Below are 19,396 nucleotides of genomic sequence, written 5' to 3' on the forward strand. Positions count from 1 at the left end.
TTCACTCCCAATGAAGGTACGAAATCTATCAAGGGGAACATTTAGAGAAAAATAATACATTCACATTTTTCAGACTAAGTTCGTCCATTTACACCTCAACACACACTAATCACATCAACAGACGGTGATTGTTCAGATGCAACTGGCTTGAAAAGCTGTACGTAGTGCCCAGTAGTGGCGATTGGGAATTAGAAATTGGAGGGGAGCAAAAAATGTACAGACAACAAAAAGTACTCGCATTTGTTAATAATTAAAGAAAATAAAGGAACGAAGTAACTGATAAGCCAACAGGGCATGTACATTTTTTTTTTTTTTTTTTTTTTTTTTTTTTTTGTTACTGCCTATAATTCCTAATTTCAGGTGGCCTAAAAGCATTGCAGGTACAATAACTCTTTCGTTCTTTTTCAAATTTTTATACTGGGAATTTCAACATGTGCAATAAACAAAGCATTACTAATTCTATGACAGAACTTTTCCAATAGAACTCTGGAATTTGCACAAGAGGCTAATATGTATGAAAGCCGTCCATGTACAAAATGAACATGGAAGTTCAAAGTTTGTTTGATACAGCGTCCCAGGGTAGTGTGACATTTGACTTGCCAGGAAAGAATGATTTGTACAAAGCGCTTCCTTGTTTGTTCCTTGCCCAAGTGAGTAACGTTCTCTTGTATTCAGTCTGTCACGGTTCAAGCATCTTCTCGTTCAGTATAGAGCAAAAAATTCAAGCAGTTCAGAACAAGCTACAGACCAATTCAAATTTGATGAGTCGGCGGATGCAGAGTTGGCTTCATCCGTAACGGACAACGATGGCCATGGCTGGACCGTGGCCCTTATACATCCTCTTTAGGGTAGACAACACTGCATTCCCACCAACTCATATTAACCTTTGATCATATATCTCATACCACCATCTCCTTACACTCCTCTTTCCCTTCCCTTCTATTTTCCTCAACACTATGGCCTAATATCTAGAAAACAATATTGCCTCACCTCCTCTGCTGGTCTCCCTCAACTTTCCTAATGGCTGCAGAATCTCCTCCTTTCTCTTCCTCTCATGGTCCTGCTTCTTGTCCTCTACTCTATGTTTTCTTTTCCTACCAGTCCCTTTCCTCTTGCCTTGCCCTCCATTTGTAACACTTCGCTATTCTCCATCTCCCCTCTGTTGTTCTACCTAAAGTGATACATACAATTCCTGACCAATACTTCCCCTGAACTCACTCTTTGATAAGAACCATTAACCCTCAATTTCCTTTCCCTTAAAACTCTAGCCCAGTCTTCTACAACGTCACTCCTCCCCCCCACCCCCCTCTCTTGCCTACCTACTCTTTTTGCTATTTGCTTTAGTCGCACCGACACAGATATATCTTATGGCGACGATGGGATAGGAAAGACCTAGGAATTGGGAAATTGGAAGGAAGCGGCCGTGGCCTTAATTAAGGTACAGCCGCAGCATGTGCCTGGTGTGAAAATGAGAAACCACGGAAAACCATCTTCAGGGCTGCCGACAGTGGGGCTCGAACCCACTATCTCCCGATTACTGGATACTGGCCACACTTAAGTGACTGCAGCTATCGAGCTCGGTCCTACCTACTCTACCCTCAACATTGATCGAGGAAGACATGCCTACATTCCTGGGCAAGCTCACTAAGTCGTCCTTCATACTTCCCAATACCCACTCAATGTATTTAAGGGTTATATTGAGGATGTAAACAGGTGGGAACTCTCTTTGGGAGTGGTGCCCCTTCGTATAGGACTCCAGAGCACACTGATCTGGTATGAAACATCTGGTAAGGGTCCCAGCTCAGGGTTATGAGTGAAGACCGCAACAGAATCTATAGCAGAGAAGATGGACTTCGGACCGGTGGAGATTTCGGAAGATTCAGCCCCGTACTCTGGGAGTCGTATGAGTACACCATTCAACAGCAGCATTTGTTTTCCATGTTAAGGGTGGCTGAAAGGAAGTCTGTTGCTCATATAAGGCCTGAATAATTCCTGGCAATAGCTCTAAAATGTCTTTGGGAGTGGCGACCCCATCGTAACAATAGCCGAAAGGTCAGTGATGGTAAACCATCAACACCACAACCTGACAGGAGCTCGACAAGGGGAAATGGAAACGATGATGATGATGATGATGATACCGGGCGAGTTGGCCGTGCGCGTAGAGGCGCGCGGCTGTGAGCTTGCATCCGGGAGATAGTAGGTTCGAATCCCACTATCGGCAGCCCTGAAAATGGTTTTCCGTGGTTTCCCATTTTCACACCAGGCAAATGCTGGGGTTGTACCTTAATTAAGGCCACGGCCGCTTCCTTCCAACTCCTAGGCCTTTCCTATCCCATCGTCGTCATAAGACCTATCTGTGTCGGTGCGACGTAAAGCCCCTAGCAAAAAAAAAAAAAAAAAAAGATGATGATGATGATGATGATGATGATGATGATGATGATGATGATGATGATGATGATGATGAGTAAGGGATGTAAAGGAGAGGACGTACAGTTTAAGTCACTCGTAAAGCCTTAATTAGAGTATGGTCTCAATGTATGGGTACCCATTATATGAAAATAATTTCATTTTATTGGTCCATATTGATGATTGACTACTTTGGGCAGGTCTAACCATCCTGTTGAAAGTATGGAACCCATATCAGGATTACCTGAAACGGGAAATGGTAAGAATCCAAAGTAAATTGGCATGATTTGTTCTGTGTGATTTCCAACAAAAGAATAGTGTTACAAAAATTTTGCAAACTTAGGCCTGGGAATTCTTGGGTAAAGGGACGAGCTGCTCGACTAAGTGGTATGTTTAGAGCTGTCAGCGAAGAGATGACATGGAATGACATTAATAGAGAAATAAGTTTGAGCGGAGCTTTTGAGGGTAGGAAAGATCAAAATATGAAGATAAAATTGGAATTCAAGAAAACAAATTGGGGCAAATATTCATTCATAAGAAGAGGAGTGAGGGATTGGATTAATTTAAAGTACTAAGGAAGATGTTAGATAAATTTCGATGTTGCTATATTCGAGATTAATAGACTCGAAAACTACTTGACCGATTTCGCTAAAAATTTCACAGTTTGTTATTATTACTTCTGAAAGGATTTGTCAAGTGGTTAGAATGAAATCGGATAGGTAGTTTTATTATTACAAATAATTTTATGTACTTTTATTAAATTGCAAAGCCGCACCAAGATTTCATCGAATTGATGACAGATTGTTGCTAGGCGACAGCAGCTTGTACAATATCATGATAGTCCGGTAATAAATGCTGTATATAGGAGGATGGGAACACACCGTCATGTTTTATAAAGTACCTTTCTTGATAAGAGGTTCATTCTTATGCCTGTTATTTGGAAATAGCAATCCAACATGCCATAATAATAATAATAATCGTATGGCCTCAGCTACCGTTTTGCAGACATTTCGATTTGACGCCATCTGGCTGTCTGCTCGTCAATTTCGACGTTCTGGTTTACTCTGTCTGCCATCTAGCGGACATAGAGTAAACCGGATCTCTCTTGGGCGTCTATGGCTGAGATTGAATTAATTTTGTCGGGTAAATACCAAATGTATCACCAGAGATCTTTTACATGCCGACATCGTACGACATGGAGTGTCGAATGGACTTTTTTCCGCCCTTCAAAAATCCGGCTACCTCTGCCGGGATCGAGATGTACCCATGTCATAGCAGTGGTGGTTTCTGGTATAGTGCAACGGAACAATGAACCTCCAATTTATATCAAATTGTATTTAACTACTCAATTTTCACAACTCCCTTGTCAATCTTGAAGCCTTTGCTAAGCCCATCTATCCATAATATACTTGTATTGACTTTCAATTCAAGTGAGCTGCGCAAATTCTTGGCTGGATACTTGTCTAAATTGCACCCCTATGCAAGGCCGCACTCTGTCCGTACCTTTGGTGAAGGGCGTGGTGAGGTGCGGGGAGATGCCAGCCAACATGAAGACAAGACCAGGATATTGCAGAAATGGATATCTGTGCTTTATGCATGCGCAATGTGCCACTCTCTCTCACCTGTCTTCGTAATTGCAAGTCATGTTGTTGGGGTTAGAAAACTAGTATTGTGTATTATGTCTAAATTTTATCTTTTAATGCAGATTTATGACAATGGAGTTAATTTAATATCCCTTCCAATTCCTCAAGTATAATTTTGGCTGTTCATGATATCAATGGAAATATTACCTTTCACATTAAGAAGATTTTAAAAATATTTCTTCCACCTATCCTGTGACTCCTGGGGATCTATTATGAGTTCACCTGATTTACCTGAAATACTATTAATTTCCTTTTTCTCCTTCCTTTCTAATATTCTTTATTACTGCCCAGAAAGGTTTACTTTTCTGCTTGACCAAGACTTTCCAGGTTATTACTGAAATCTCCTCAAACTTCGTTTTGGATCCAACAATTATTTGACTCACTGTGTTTCTTTCATCTATGTATAATTCCCCATCTACATCAGTCATTGTTTGGAGCCATTTCTGGTACACCTTTTGTATATTTACACGTTGCTCTCACTGCACCATTCCACCTTGAAGTTTATAATACAGTATCCCTCTATGCCACTCTTCTCTTTCTATAACCCAAACCTGCTTACTGTCTTCTGTTTGAAACTTTTCACTAATCATAGTCGTAAACTAATGTCTAATTTCCTCATCCAGGAGATTCTCTGCCTTTATTTGTCTGCCGGCAGACTTCACTTTCTCTATCCTAGGCCTAGAAATACTTAGCTCACTACAGATCAGACAGTGGTCTGTATCATCAACAAATCCTCAGAATACCCATGCATTCCTAACAAATTTCCTCAATTCAGAGTTGGTTATGATATAGTCCATTATGGATCTTTTCCCCCTACCCTCCCATGTGTAGTGGTGAATAGCCTTATGCTTGAAGAATGTATTTGTAACTGCTAATCCCATACTAGCACAGAAGTCCAGTAAATGCTTCCCATTACCATTAGCTTCCATAGTGGTCAGGTCAGGTACATCCTGCTACCGTATGCGACAGTAGACGGTACTACCTGCGACTGTCTGGCCGAGGGTCGGGCGGCCGTTACCAAACCTGACAAACTAAGGGGAGACCAACTGCTATGGTTTGAGGTGTTCACCCTTAGTGGACTTGTTGAAGCCTTTGTGTAGGAAATGACACATAAATTCAACAGAAAGCTGCTGCCTTGCAGATGTCACAGAGGACTCCTGAAGGCTTACGGGGATAACCCTGACAGAAAATCTTCTCTAATGCTAGGCCTAGCAAGTCAGTTGGAGAGTAACTGCAGTCACTTTCAAAACTCATACGAGCCTTAGATGCAAACGAGAATTTAGAATGGACAACAGTACCTGCATACCCATGTCAGGTATGATGGCTTACAGCCTGATGATAGACCAGGCCTTGCGAGTGTGCAACAACCTAGAAGAAGACAACACACTCATATAGGGACAATTACTGTACTGAGTTTGACTGGGTAATATGAAAACGTCATGGAGAGAAGTCAAATATCAATCTTAGGACTGAATGAAGCTAAATGGAAATGTAAAGGCAAGAAGGGTTTGAGGAAGAAGAAAACCCTCTCCTGGTAACAACAGAGAAATGAGAAGTGGAGTGGGATTGATATTGGCAAAAGACTTAAATTTTATTACAGAGATCCAGTACAACAATGAGAGGATTATAAAGGCAACAGTTCTCCTTGGGAAAGAGAAGCTGACATGGGTTCAGGTGTATGCCTCCCAGATGGGTTGCCGTGAAGGTGAAAAGAGCAAGTTTCTGGGAGTCCTAGAAGAGACCATCAATGAAGAGAGAGCAATCACCATCGTGGACTTCAACATACAGCTCAAGACAAAAAGGAATGCCTATGAGAAGGTGATGGGACCATATGACCATGGGAGAAGGAATTTAGGAGGGGAACATCTCCTAGACTTCTGCGTAAGAAACTTTTTAGTAATAAAAAAACAATTGGTTCATCAAAATAGTCAGGCACAAGATTACCCAATACAGGTGGGGTGGACAGAGCAAGATGGCCAATGACTATGTCATAACAAATAAAGAAAGAAATAGACTTGTGACTGATAATAAGGTGGTCCCAAATGGGAACGTCAATAGTGATCACTGGTTATTAGTACCACATCTGAAAGATCTTAACGTGCCAAAGACAACAACTGAGAAATTACCTAGATAAGAGGACAATTGCCCACAGAAGGTTGAGAGTGGTGAGGTGGAGTGGAACAGATTTAAAACCACCTTCATCATCATAATCATCATATGCAGTTTCCAACTGTTGGCCAGGCCTGCTTGGAACATAAGCCTCTCCATCTCCTCTTATCTTCCTACCACTTCTCCCTTGTCACTGTTGCCCAGTCCTCTCCTCTTCTCTGTACACACTCTTTCACTCCTTTTAACCACATGACTTGGTCTTCCCCTTAGTCGTTTTCCTGTTATCTCCATTTCATGCATCCTCCTGGGTATCCTTTCCTCTGTCATTCTCTTCATGTGTTCATACAATCTACATCTAGATGTCTCTATCCTGTTCTGCAGTGGCTCTTCTTGTACTATATCTCTAACCTTCTCATTTCTCATCTTATCCATTCTTGTCACTCCTATCCTGCTTCTCAAGATTTCATTTCACTTGCCTGTATCCTAGTCAGGGCATTCTGCCTCATCAAGTTTCCGCTCCATACATCAGAATAGGTATATAGTACGTCCTGTATATCACTCTTTTGCTTCTCTGAGGACATCCTTGCCCCAAACCAGGTTTCTGACACTTTCCAGGATTGCTTCTACTTGTCTTCCACACTCGTTTATTTCCTTATAATTTCTTCCACTTTCCTCTATGATACTTCCCAGGTACTTGAAACTCTCTACCTTCCTAAGCTGTTCCCCTCCAAGTATTATCCCTCTTGTACGTCTCCCCTTCTTTCTAGCTGTGATCACGATCTCACTCCTTTTGGCATTCAGTTTTACTCCATATTGTTCCACCTCATCTCCCCATGCATCTAACTGTTCCTGGACATCCTCTTCCTTCTCTCCCCAGACTAACAAGTCATCTGGAAACATCATCACTTTCATTTCTCCTTCCCCAAATTTCCTTGCCACTTTTGCCTTTAGCTTGTCCATTACTACAATGAAGAGCAAATATGACAGAGCACTTCCTTGTCTTAGTCCACATTTTTTGCTCAAACCAGTCTGTTCTTTCTCCTCCGACTTGCACACAACTGACAGTCCCATGATTCATCTCTCTTATTATTTTCATTATTTTCTTCTCGACACCTTTCTTTCAAAGAAATAAGGGACAATTTATAAACATCTTTATAAGTTAAGCATTTGAGGTTTGAGAGAAGACAAATGCAATAGTAAGAGAAAAAGAGACATCTTGGTAGAATGAGTAAGATCCTCAGTAAAGGAAAGGAACACAGCCCAAAAAGAACAAGAGAGAAAGAAATGTAACTCAGAACAGATAAGGGATTAGGGGATGATCAGAGACCTCGAGCAAGTTTGCTGGGACAAGAAACTGAGAGTTAAAAGAGTAGAAGAGGAGTAGATAAAGTGCTGGGAGAACTTTGCTAAACAAGTGGAGAAAGACAGCAGAGGCAATTTGAAACTATTGTTTAGAGTGAAAATGCAATAAAAACTATCAAGGCAATTGAGGATCATAATGGAAACCTGGCCAGGAAAGAAAACGATATCAGAGAGGTTCTGAGGAATCAATCTGATCACCTATTGAAAGATCAGAAGGAGATCAGAGAATAAAAGAGTCAGCTGTTGAAGCCTACAAAGAGGAACCTCCCATTCCATGGGCAGAAACAGAAGTAGACCTTAAGGAGACGCCACAAAGAAAATCCCCAGTAATCGGTGAAGTCAGTGGACAGGATTAATGGAGCAGGAGTCCAGGATTTTCAGTGGCTATACGGGTGCTCAATGCAGTGTGGAAGGATGACAAGATATCTGCTGATTGGAGCAGGGATTTCATTATTCCCCCTGTTTAAGAAAGGAATATGACAAAAATGCTCCTACTACCAGAGAAGAGCACTCCTTTTTCATGGGCTGTTGTGCAATCATCTCTCTGAGAGACTGCCTCTGAATTCAAATTTAGGTTTATTGTAAATCACCAGGTGTTGGTGGTTATTATTGCTTTAATAGGTACACAGTACGTCTTGTATATCACTCTTTTGCTTCTCTGAGGGACATCCTTGCTCCAAACCAGGTTTTTGACACTTTCCAGGAATGCTCCTGCTTGTCTTCCTCACTCGAGGCAACTGTCCTCAATATAACACTACCGTAATCAGAGTGTCAGATCCCTTCCTTTTTTTTCTCTCATTTTACCCACGTTCCAAAGTTCAGAACCCCTTGGGGAAGTCACCAGAACCATCTTTAGGGCTGCCGACAGTGGGGTTCGAATCCACTATCCCATGAATGCATGCTGATAGCTACATTACCCAAACCGCATAGTCACTTGATCAGTAGGCGAGTTTCTCTCTCATTAAATTCATCAATACATACATACATGTAAATGGACTATGTTTAGGTCCTGGGACATGTAGCTCTATATGGGAGACTTAAAAAAATATACTAATCAGAGCAAGGGGAGCAATTCCTAAGATTTTTAAGAAATATTTAACCATCTTGCATCACTGACACTAATGTTTTGCCAACTCTGAAGGGCTCTCTTACTAAGACACCATTTGTATAACAAAAATAAATATTGTACTGATATACTTTGTCCTTTCGGGCAACCTCCTCATGAAGAAAGCGTTTGTTCTAGCCAGTGGCAGTACGTGACATTTTACTCTGGCAGGGCTGTGCCACCATCTCTTTCCCTTCCCAATCGGTTGAGTTTTCACTGACCAGCACCACGATACTTTTAGATGAATAATAATAATAATAATAATAATAATAATAATAATAATAATAATAATAATCCGATGACACTGACTGAATATAAATCTGCTTGCACTACAACATTAATTAATTACACTTAAATGGCATTTATGCACACACATTAATTAACAGGCTAACAGCTAATTAAATCCCGACTATTGTGGCACTGCACTGTGTGACTGATCACAATCACAACTGATAATAACAACATTCATGAAAACAAATAAACAGTGCACTCCCGAATTTCTATCTCCTTGCTCAAATTTCAAAGCATGACAACGTATTTAACAATTTGACCACCCTACAAGTAGTGCCATTACGTTACGGTTATATTTTGAATCTTTACATTATTTATAGAATTGAATTGTTTAAATTGTCAGTATAATGGAATTCATTGTTTTGTAAAATGTTTTGGAATTAATCTCTAACAACAATTTATATAAGACATGGGGGGAAAGGTTCAGCGCTTACACTGGCCTGCACTCTTCCTCCCACACCCCGCACACTTGCAAACTGTTGGGACCTACTGAGGGCTCTGCTGGACAGATCACACCCGCCCGCACTTTTCCTTCCCCTGACAAGCCTATACCGTCCTTCCAGGCTCCTCTCGCACCCCGCACACTAGCAAAGTCAGTGGACCTACTCAAGGCTCTGCTGATACAGTCCGAGCGCCTCACGACTAAAGAGAAAACATCGTGCTTGCTGGACAGCAGCCACGGTCTGAAAGCCTTTACCATGTTCTTGAAAATAGTAAAGCACAATGTTTACAGCCCGAAATAATTAAGATAACATTGTATAAATGAATAGCACATCACGTAAGTTCGACTTCGCTACATTTGTCCAACTCTTTATGCAATCATTTACAGAGTAAAATAACGTTAAATGTTTTTGAAAATGCGGCGGGGTGGCGCCCAAAATTCCTTCAAGCACGAACCGCCACTGGTTCTAGCGTAGAATACATTAAAGCTCAACAGTATGAGATCTCGTAAACACTTACCACATCGCGGCAAAGATGAGTCAGCATTCTCAACAAATTGTTGGATATCGACCAGATAAGCCCTTCTTCTCTACAACAATACAGTAATATAAGCACACTTACTCATTTCCTCAGCGTCCCTGGTAGAAGTCAAGAAAGCTTCGGTCGTTATTATGACTAAGATGAAATCGATGTGAAGTTCCTAGCCTTTTGATGGAAGGGGGAAGAGAGTAGAAACAGTTAACACCACAAGATCAGGAGTATATCTTGCTGATGAGAGTCTCAAGAAATATTTCACATTGAGAACATAATATAGAGAAGTATCATCTAAAGACAGAAACAAACGCGTGGATCAGTGATTCAACAATCGAGAGATTCGAGGGTGGCGTTACACGAACCAAAGAAATTTATGTTGAGAAGGAAAATCTCTATGAATTTTGCTTCGAAGAATATAGAAGGCTTTGATACTGCCAGGTATTATACTGATGTGTCAAGGCCTTGAAATGCACTCGGGGAAACGGGTTGCTTCCTAGTTCAGCATTCAGCCGCTAGGATCGCGTTCTTGCTCCCTTGTATTCGCATGGCCGTATATGTCAATAAGTAAATTATATCCTAAATAAAAAGAACTTAATGTTTTTGCGAGTATTGACAGTTCTTTACTTATAGAGAGGTGCTTCATTGGCTTGGATATGTCATTGAAGTTTCAAAACTTTCCTTTTGAGAGGCTTCTTATCAAGTTTCAAAACTTTCTCTCTTCTATTTGAGTGGCTTGAGGCAATGTTTTCTAATAGAGGTCTCACAAATTTTCAAAATAGAAAAAGAGGTGGTTTGTCGTATTTACACTTTCTACACTTAATTTCACTGTTCAACGTGTCTTTCGAAAAAAAAAAAAAAAAAAAAAAAACGTACGCATTTTAGTAACTCTCTTCGGGGCAAGTACAGCGTAGCGGAGGTGACAAATTCCGTCGTTCACTGCAGAAGTGCCACAGACGATGATTTTCGGTATCTGAGGGCTCCTCGATCTTGAAAACGAATAAGACACAATGTTGGACTTTGAGTAGCTGGAGAAGAGATATGTTCTAAACAGCCTTTACAGTCTGTTTTTTCTTTTGCCACACGATCCATAATGTCATTTTATTCCGCTTGGCGTCTTAGGTAGCTGAGGAAGAGCTCGATGTCATAGCTCGTTAGGTTCCTCGTCAATGCATAATGCAAATATATACTTATGAGATATTCTACGCAGACCACAGTGGATTGGGTAGTCAAGATCTATGCCTGATACATTTCTCTCATGAATCTTTTTTTACTTTCTCCAAATGCATTTGAAGTTTCTTAATATATGACAAGAAATAATTAATTAATCAACTGAGGCGTTCATCTTCAGTACTAAAAGATCCTTTTTTTTTTCTAGTGGCTTTACGTCGCACCGACACAGATAGGTGTTATGGCAACAATGGGATAGGAACGGCCTAGGAGTTGGAAGGAAGCGGCCGTGGCCTTAATTAAGGTACAGCCCCAGCATTTGCCTGGTGTCAAAATGGGAAACCACGGAAAACCATCTTCAGGGCTGCCGACAGTGGGATTCGAACCCACTACCTCCCGGATGCAAGCCCACAGCCGCTTGCCACTAACCGTACGACCAACTCGCCCGTTAAAAGATGCTCGTTTGTTCTCATTCCTGGAATATGTCCCATGTGAGGTGTTTCAGACGTCATGCGCATCGAACAATTTCATAAAATGCTCCATAAAACAAATGGCTAATTTTAAACTGTATTTAATGCTCTCGGGACAAACCACCTCCATACTTTTCAAACCAGAGATTGTTTCAGGGGAAAATACAATATTTTTAGCTCTTGTTACATTCATTTTCGCCAAATTTGTTGGGCAAATTATTTTCCTCGTTGGTTTCCTAACTTAAGATTTCTGAGTTTGAAGATGCCTCTCAAATGATCGCCGGTCACGGTAGCATTGTTTACAAAAAAGTCCAGTGACAAATTTTGGGATCGCCCGATTCTTATGACGTAACTCGGATCAAAACTTAGAAACAGAGGCCTACTTCGATCAGCTTGAATTCGTATCTCATGCGTAGTACTTCCTCTGTATAATGTTTCGAACATTGAACATTCACTGGAAACTTGTGAATGTATATCTTGCTGATGAGAGTCTCAATTTAATTTCTCGTGAATAAATCATGACTGGAACTGCGAATGCTTAACATCAGACGAATACATAATACATTCACAACCAACTCAAAGGCTGGAACTTGGTAGACAGGGGGCAAGGAAGCGATCCTAGTGGCCCGGCAATGAACTTCAGTGTAACCATAGCGTTTTACGGGCTCTATTTCCAGGCCTTGTGTTATAATGTAGGCAACGGTCTTAACCAACGAAGTCTTCTTTCTAAGTGGTTGGTCTTAACGTTGCCTACGTCATACACTCACAAGGCTGTGAAATGCAAATAGTTTCATGCCAAAAACACGGGCACTGCTTTTCAAAGCATTAGTGTGTCCTTCCCGTCGTGTATAATGTAAAGATTTAGGAGTAGCTAATTTCTTCATTTACCGTGGGATCACTATGCAAAATACTTTACACTATGCAGAAGACACATACAAGATATTGCAGCAGCATATATCAGAGCAAGAAATAAAATTAAAGACATCCATAAACTCTGTATAAGAGCAGCACCATTGCCGGTATGGAAATTATTTGGCCTGGTGGACATAATCGTTCACGCGTCAATTCTATACCATCAGAATGTTGGCCGGCAGGGAGGACTGGTGGTGTACAATTTCTAATCACTAGATTGAGTGCCAAAAACCTGGATTAATTCCAAACCTCTCCGCAGCGAGGACATATGACGCTGTTGACGGTGATTCGTCCATAGGATAAGGACGTAAAGCTTTGAGGAGACCCTTTCGTGCTATTGGTCAGGAGTAGGCTATGCACGTGCCGACACCGGGTTTCACCATCTCCCTCTCTCATTATCATAATCATTCCAGATCCAGACGCACAGGTTGCCCATGGACATCAACCCCCTCTAGATGGAGGCGGTAGAATAACACCCACGGAACCCCCTGCCTGTCGTAACAGGCGACTAAAAGGAGCCCCAGGGGCTCTTATCTTGGGAGCGTGGGTTGGTGACCACGGGCCATGAGCTGAGTCCTGGCATTGCTTCCACTTACTTGTGGCAGGCTCCTCACTTTCATCTATGCTATTCGACCTCTGCTGGTCAACTCTTGTTCCTTTCCGACCCCGACGGTATTAGGTTCAGAAAGCTTCACTTTCACGTCCTTCGTGGCCCTTGTCTTCCTTTTGGCCGATACCTTCATTTTTCGAAATATCGGATCCCTTCCCTTTTTTTCTCTCTGATTCGTGTTATATAGTCTAGACTGTAGAGGAAGGTTGACTAGTTGTACTTCCTCTTAAAACAATAATCACCACCACCATCGTGAACGTCAAATAGAACGACCTGCACCAGGTGAGCCAAGCATGTCCTCGGACACTCCCGGCACTTACAGCCATACGATAAGTAAGATAATCGGGCGAGTTGGCCGTGCCGTTAGGGGCGAGCAGCTGTGATTTTACATCCGGGAAATGGTGGCTTCGAACCCCACTGTCGGCAGCCCTAAAGATGGTTTTCATTGCTTTTTCCATTTTCAGACCAGGCAAATGCTGGAGCTGTACCTTAATTAAGGCCACGGCCTCTTCATTCCCACTCCTAGGCCTTTCCTTTCCAATCGTCGCCATAAGACCTATCTGTGTCGGTGCGACGTAAAACAGATTTAAAAAACAAAAGAGAAAAATATCATTTCAGCAGAAAGTTTTGTTAGCAAGGACAACTGATGAACATAGCTTGTATGACCATGATGCAAACACGATTATCAATCAATCAATCAATCAATCAATCAATCAATCAATCAATCAATCAATCAATCAATCAATCAATCAATCAATCAATCAATCAATCAATCAATCAATCAATCAATCAATCAATCAATCAATCAATCAATCAATCAATCAATCAGTATTGATCTGCATTTAGGGCAGTCGCCCAGGTGGCAGATTCTCTATCTGTTGTTTTCCTAGCCTTTTCTTAAATGATTGCAAAGAAATTGGAAATTTATTGAACATCTCCCTTGGTAAGTTATTCCAATCCCTAACTCCCCTACCTATAAACGAATATTTGCCCCAATTTGTCCTCTTGAATTATAACTTCATCTTCATATTGTGATCTTTCCTACTTTTAAGGACATCACTCAAACTTATTCGTCTACTGATGTCCTCCCACGCCATCTCTCCACTGACAGCTTGGAACATACTACTTAGTCGAGCAGCTCGTCTCCTTTCTCTAAGTCTTCCCAGCCCAAACTTCGCAACATTTTTGTAACGCTACTCTTTTGTCGGAAATCGCCCAGAACAAATCGAGTTGCTTTTGTTTGGATTTTTTCCATTTCTTGAATCAAGTAATCCTGGTGAGGGTCCCATACACTGGAACCATACTCTAGTTGGGGTCTTACCAGATACTTATATGTCCTCTCCTTTACATCCTTTACATGCAACATTATAATACTTTCCATACTTAATTTTCTTTTACGATAATCATTCTTTAAATCTCCGAAACGTCTTATCTACAGGTTATGCGACACAGTTACCTTTTTTATTGGTAAGCGATTTTAGTGAGTTAGTGCCAAAATTGTCAGTACAGGTATACATAGTGTGATCTTTATCCAGACATGTCCTCCTTTTTAGACCATAGTCCGAGGTCCGGTTGGATTATTTAAAAAACCGAAATGTCCTTTTTTTCAGTGAATCTGCTTATTTTGGGGTAATCTGTTTTACCACTTCGTTTCTATATTTAGTATTCTTCATTACGCGACAGCATCAGTGATATCGTATCAGAAATGTTAGTATGGATATACAGTACATGCGATCATTCTATGCATACCTTGTATTGTGATAATAGATGCTATTTACCATTTTATATATTGCATGCTTCTCTCCCATCAGTATCCCGTCAGAACACTGCTGTGTTAATGTGAGACAACGTGACAAGCTACAGGAGATAACCGGGATTTGAGGGAAGCCTGTTTCAAATGGATGGCGCTGAAAAACGATATTGATTATTGTGATGTTGAAAAATTATTCTGTATTTGCAGGCTAAATCCTTTCAAATTGATGTTAAATCTTTGCAATTTCAAACAATTCTTAAATGAGAATAGAAATGGATAGGGTGCGAAATCAGAAAGAAATGGTCGGGGGTGGGGGGAGAAGGGACATAAGGCTAAACTCATCATCATCATCATCATCATCTGTTTACCCTCCAGGTTCGGTTTTTCCCTTGGACTTAGCGAGGGATCCCACCTCTACCGCCTCAAGGGCAGTGTCCTGGAGCTTCAGACTCTTGGTCGGGGGATACAACTGGGGAGTATGACCAGTACCTCGCCCAGGCGGCCTCACCTGCTATGCTGAACAGGGGCCTTGTGGAGGGATGGGAAGATTGGAAGGGATAGGCAAGGAGGAGGGAAAGAAGCGGCCGTGGCCTTAAGTCAGGTACCATCCCGGCATTCGCCTGGAGGAGAAGTGGGAAACCACGGAAAACCACTTCCAGGATGGCTGAGGTGGGAATCGAACCCACCTCTACTCAGTTGACCTCCCGAGGCTGAGTGGACCCCGTTCCAGCCCTCGTACCACTTTTCAAATTTCGTGGCAGAGCCGGGAATCGAACCCGGGCCTCCGGGGGTGGCAGCTAATCACGCTAACCACTACACTACAGAGGCGGACTAAGGCTAAACTGCTAGTGTTTTTCAGGCAGTATTTCGCGTGGGAGGGGGGTGTACATTTCCGCCAGTAATTTAATTACCCCCTCCCCCAGAAAAAAGTTAATTGTATATCTTTTTGTTTTAATTTTTCTGTTATAACGAGAATGATAAACGTTAGAACGTTATTTCAATCAGCTGAGAAGTTTATGAGAGACTGTCGCTTTCTTAAGAAAGGCCAGACGAGGCGCGATTTGTCCTGATTTATTGCTTTATTAGTGAAGCTTTCCTCCATCAGGGCTAAGTTTGACTGAAAACAAATTGTCGGCTTGTACTCTGCTTAAGTGAATATTGTTCTATTGTCTACCTATCGTAAACACACACAATCATCAATCAATCAATACCGATCTGCATTTAGGGCAGTCGCCCAGGTGGCAGATTCCCTATCTGTTGCTTTCCTAGCCTTTTCCTAAATGATTTCAAAGAAATTGGAAATTTATTGAACATCTCCCTTGGTAAGTTATTCCAATCCCTAACTCCCCTTCCTATAAATGAATATTTGCCCCAGTTTGTCCTCTTGAATTCCAACACATCCCCTCTCCAAGAAGTGCAGGAGAGGTGTAAGCTCGAGCTACTTAGAACAATGACAAAGGAGGAGAGCTTCAAGTAATTTATATTATTGACCGGGTTTCAGATGGACTTGTCAGAGTGAAACATGAATAATAGGCTGCAGGTCCGGATTGCTCAAGGTCTGGCAGTCACTTTAATTATTGCTGAAGTTTTTATGAAAATATGTACAGTAAAAATCATTAATTTCAGTAATAAATTGTATGTTTTCTACATTTTCCTCATTATTTTATAATAAAAGAATCCCCTCCCCGGGCAAATTTAGTAGGGGGGGGGGAATCCCTCCCTTCGCCCCGCGATTTCGCACTCTGGCAATGGCCCTGATATTAACAAGTTACCTCGTATTCAGAAATGGGCAAAGTATTTCACGTAAGTGATTGTAGATCAGAGTTACTAAAATTTGCAGAATAGGTACTTTTTTTCTCTATATCAGAGCACAAAGCAAACGTAGAAATACTACTTTCATTAACCTCAGTACAATGGACTGATAATAGGAACCGTTTCAAAGCAAAATCTGTGAAAATCCTCTTAATGGTTCATTATAATCTAAAGGAATTTACGTGTGTACGTCAAAACTCCTGAAGGCACTTGATAGCTACAGTCGCTTAAGTGCGGCCAGTATCCAGTATTTGGGAGATAGTGTGTTCGGACCTCACTGTCGGCTGACCTGAAGATGGTTTTCCGTGGTTTCCCATTTTCACACAGGAAAAATCTGGGGCTGTATCTTAATTAAGGCCATGGCCGATCCATTTCCACTCCTAGCCCTTTCCCGTCCCATCTTCTCCATAAGACCTATCTGTGTCGGTGCGACGTAAAGCAACTTGTAAAAATAAAAAATCTCCTGAAGGCAACTGAATTTCAGAAAAGTACCAGCAAGGTTGTAAATTAGTTTCATTGTTTAAATTTTGCAAGAATTTGCTGTATAATATGGAAATGGATATTTTTATGTATGTAAAAATTAGAATATATATCTTAATTCAATCAATCAATACTGATCTGCATTTAGGGCAGCCGCCCAGGTGGCAGATTCCCTATCTGTTGCTTTCCTAGCCTTTTCCTAAATGATTTCAAAGAAATTGGAAATTTATTGAACATTTCCCTTGGTAAGTTATTCCAATCCCTAACTCCCCTTCCTATAAATGAATATTTGCCCCAGTTTGTCCTCTTGAATTCCATCTTTATCTTCATATTGTGATCTTTCCTACTTTTATAAACGCCATTCAAACTTATTCGTCTACTAATGTCATTCCACGCCATCTCTCCGCTGACAGCTCGGAACATACCACTTAGTCGAGCAGCTCTTCTTCTTTCTCTCAATTCTTCCCAACCCTAACATTGCAACATTTTTGTAACGCTACTCTTTTGTCGGAAATCACCCAGAACAAATCGAGCTGCTTTTCTTTGGATTTTGTCCAGTTCTTGAATCAGGTAATCCTGGTGAGGGTCCCATACATTGGAACCATACTCTAGTTGGGGTCTTACCAGAGACTTATATGCCCTCTCCTTTACATCCTTACTACAACCCCTAAACACCCTCATAACCATGTGCAGAGATCTGTACCCTTTATTTACAATCTCATTTATGTGATTACCCCAATGAAGATCTTTCCTTATATTAACACCTAGATACTTACAATGATCCCCAAAAGGAACTTTCACCCCATCAACGCAGTAATTAAAACTGAGAGGACTTTTCCTATTTGTGAAACTCACAACCTGACTTTGGACTCTCAATGAAGGATTTTTGTGTCCTCCTTTTTAAGATAGGTTTGTCTTCTTTTTTTTTTTTTACCAATTTGCATCTAGTCACCCTAGGTATACATCTTAATATGATAATACGATGAATCTACTGAAATTATTTATTCAAAATATTTTCTTTAAAACGTGGTTTCTGGAATTCGCTATTTCTTAGTTTTTCGACACTTTGGAAATAAGCTGTTCAATTTCGAATGGTAATATACACATAACCTCAAAATGTGAACAATAACTACTTTTATTCACTTCAGTGTTATACCACTTATAAAACATATGTACATTATACATGAGCATTCATTAGCTTACTGTATTTTTACATTTGTAAGAATAGCTTGTCACTTTTTAAGCAGAATTCTGGACGAATTTCGAAAGGAAGAAGTAACTGTCGGTCCATTTACTTAGGTATTGAATACAGTAATTCGGAATACCTTTTCAATCCCATTTCCAGACGTTACCTGGTTTTGGAATATCTTTCGGACACGTGCACTCGTCTTCTTCGACTTCTTCAGGACAAGTTACTTCTTCTTCACTTTCTATTCGCTTAGTATCTTGGGAATCAAACAATACTGTAGATCGAGGAACTTCACGTCTTGGGTCACGTTTGTAGTAATAGTTGCCAGCTAGCTTATGAGAAGGTCCATCTGGCAATTGTGGCTGAGGTTGTGTTCTAGGAGATACTTGATCGGGGAACCGATGGTTTCTGATATGTTTTCGGCCCAGTAAAAAATTGCGCAAGTACTGAAGAAGTGGAGATACGTTTCTGTGTTCTACTGCCTTTTTACCAGCCATTGTACTCAAGTGATTTCTTGCGGTACCGTAACTTAATAGTAATAACTATATTTAGGAGGAAAAATGTACTAAAATGAAACAAGATTAACAGATATAACCTCAAAATAAATGAAATACTACTCAAACCTAATACTACCAACCTAGATGATGAAAATGATGAGAGACGGGGAATATTGAACATTATAGTGAATTGCAAGAATGTATTAATTTTTTTGTTAAAAGCTAATCGTAGATTTGCTATAAGATCGAATGATGCGCTGCAAGAAACAAAGTTAGTGTCATTGGTCTAATGGCTCCATGAACTTAAGAGATTTATTTCTTCACTAGATTTCTATTTTGTATACAATTCACGTAAAGTCGAGTGTGTACAGTTTTCATTAGATCATTTACAATGTACTATGTATCCGATTCAGGTATGTAAAATTGTGTAATATACAAGTTATTTGGTTATTTATTAATTTTTCGCGAATCTAAGTTATTTCTTCCTATATCCATCCCCCGGTGATGAGGTTATGTTAAACCTTATACAATCTCTCCAAAGACCGCGATGTTTAGGTCAAATCCAATGAAAAATTATTATGTCAAGAGACGTTTCATTTTAGATTAAACCGGGCG

At 40.7% G+C, this 19,396-nt stretch overlaps 1 protein-coding gene across 1 annotated transcript; it reads right to left on the reverse strand.

Annotated features, from left to right (window-relative positions):
• Positions 1-18,424: 18,424 nt before the first annotated feature.
• Positions 18,425-18,781, reverse strand: LOC136885308 (NADH dehydrogenase [ubiquinone] 1 alpha subcomplex subunit 7-like). The gene has a single exon (XM_067157820.2). It carries the CDS (start codon positions 18,779-18,781, stop codon positions 18,425-18,427), a length of 357 nt encoding a protein of 118 aa, XP_067013921.1.
• Positions 18,782-19,396: the final 615 nt, after the last annotated feature.

This window comes from Anabrus simplex, chromosome 14 (assembly GCF_040414725.1).
Source record: "Anabrus simplex isolate iqAnaSimp1 chromosome 14, ASM4041472v1, whole genome shotgun sequence".
NCBI classification, from domain to species: domain Eukaryota; kingdom Metazoa; phylum Arthropoda; class Insecta; order Orthoptera; family Tettigoniidae; genus Anabrus; species Anabrus simplex.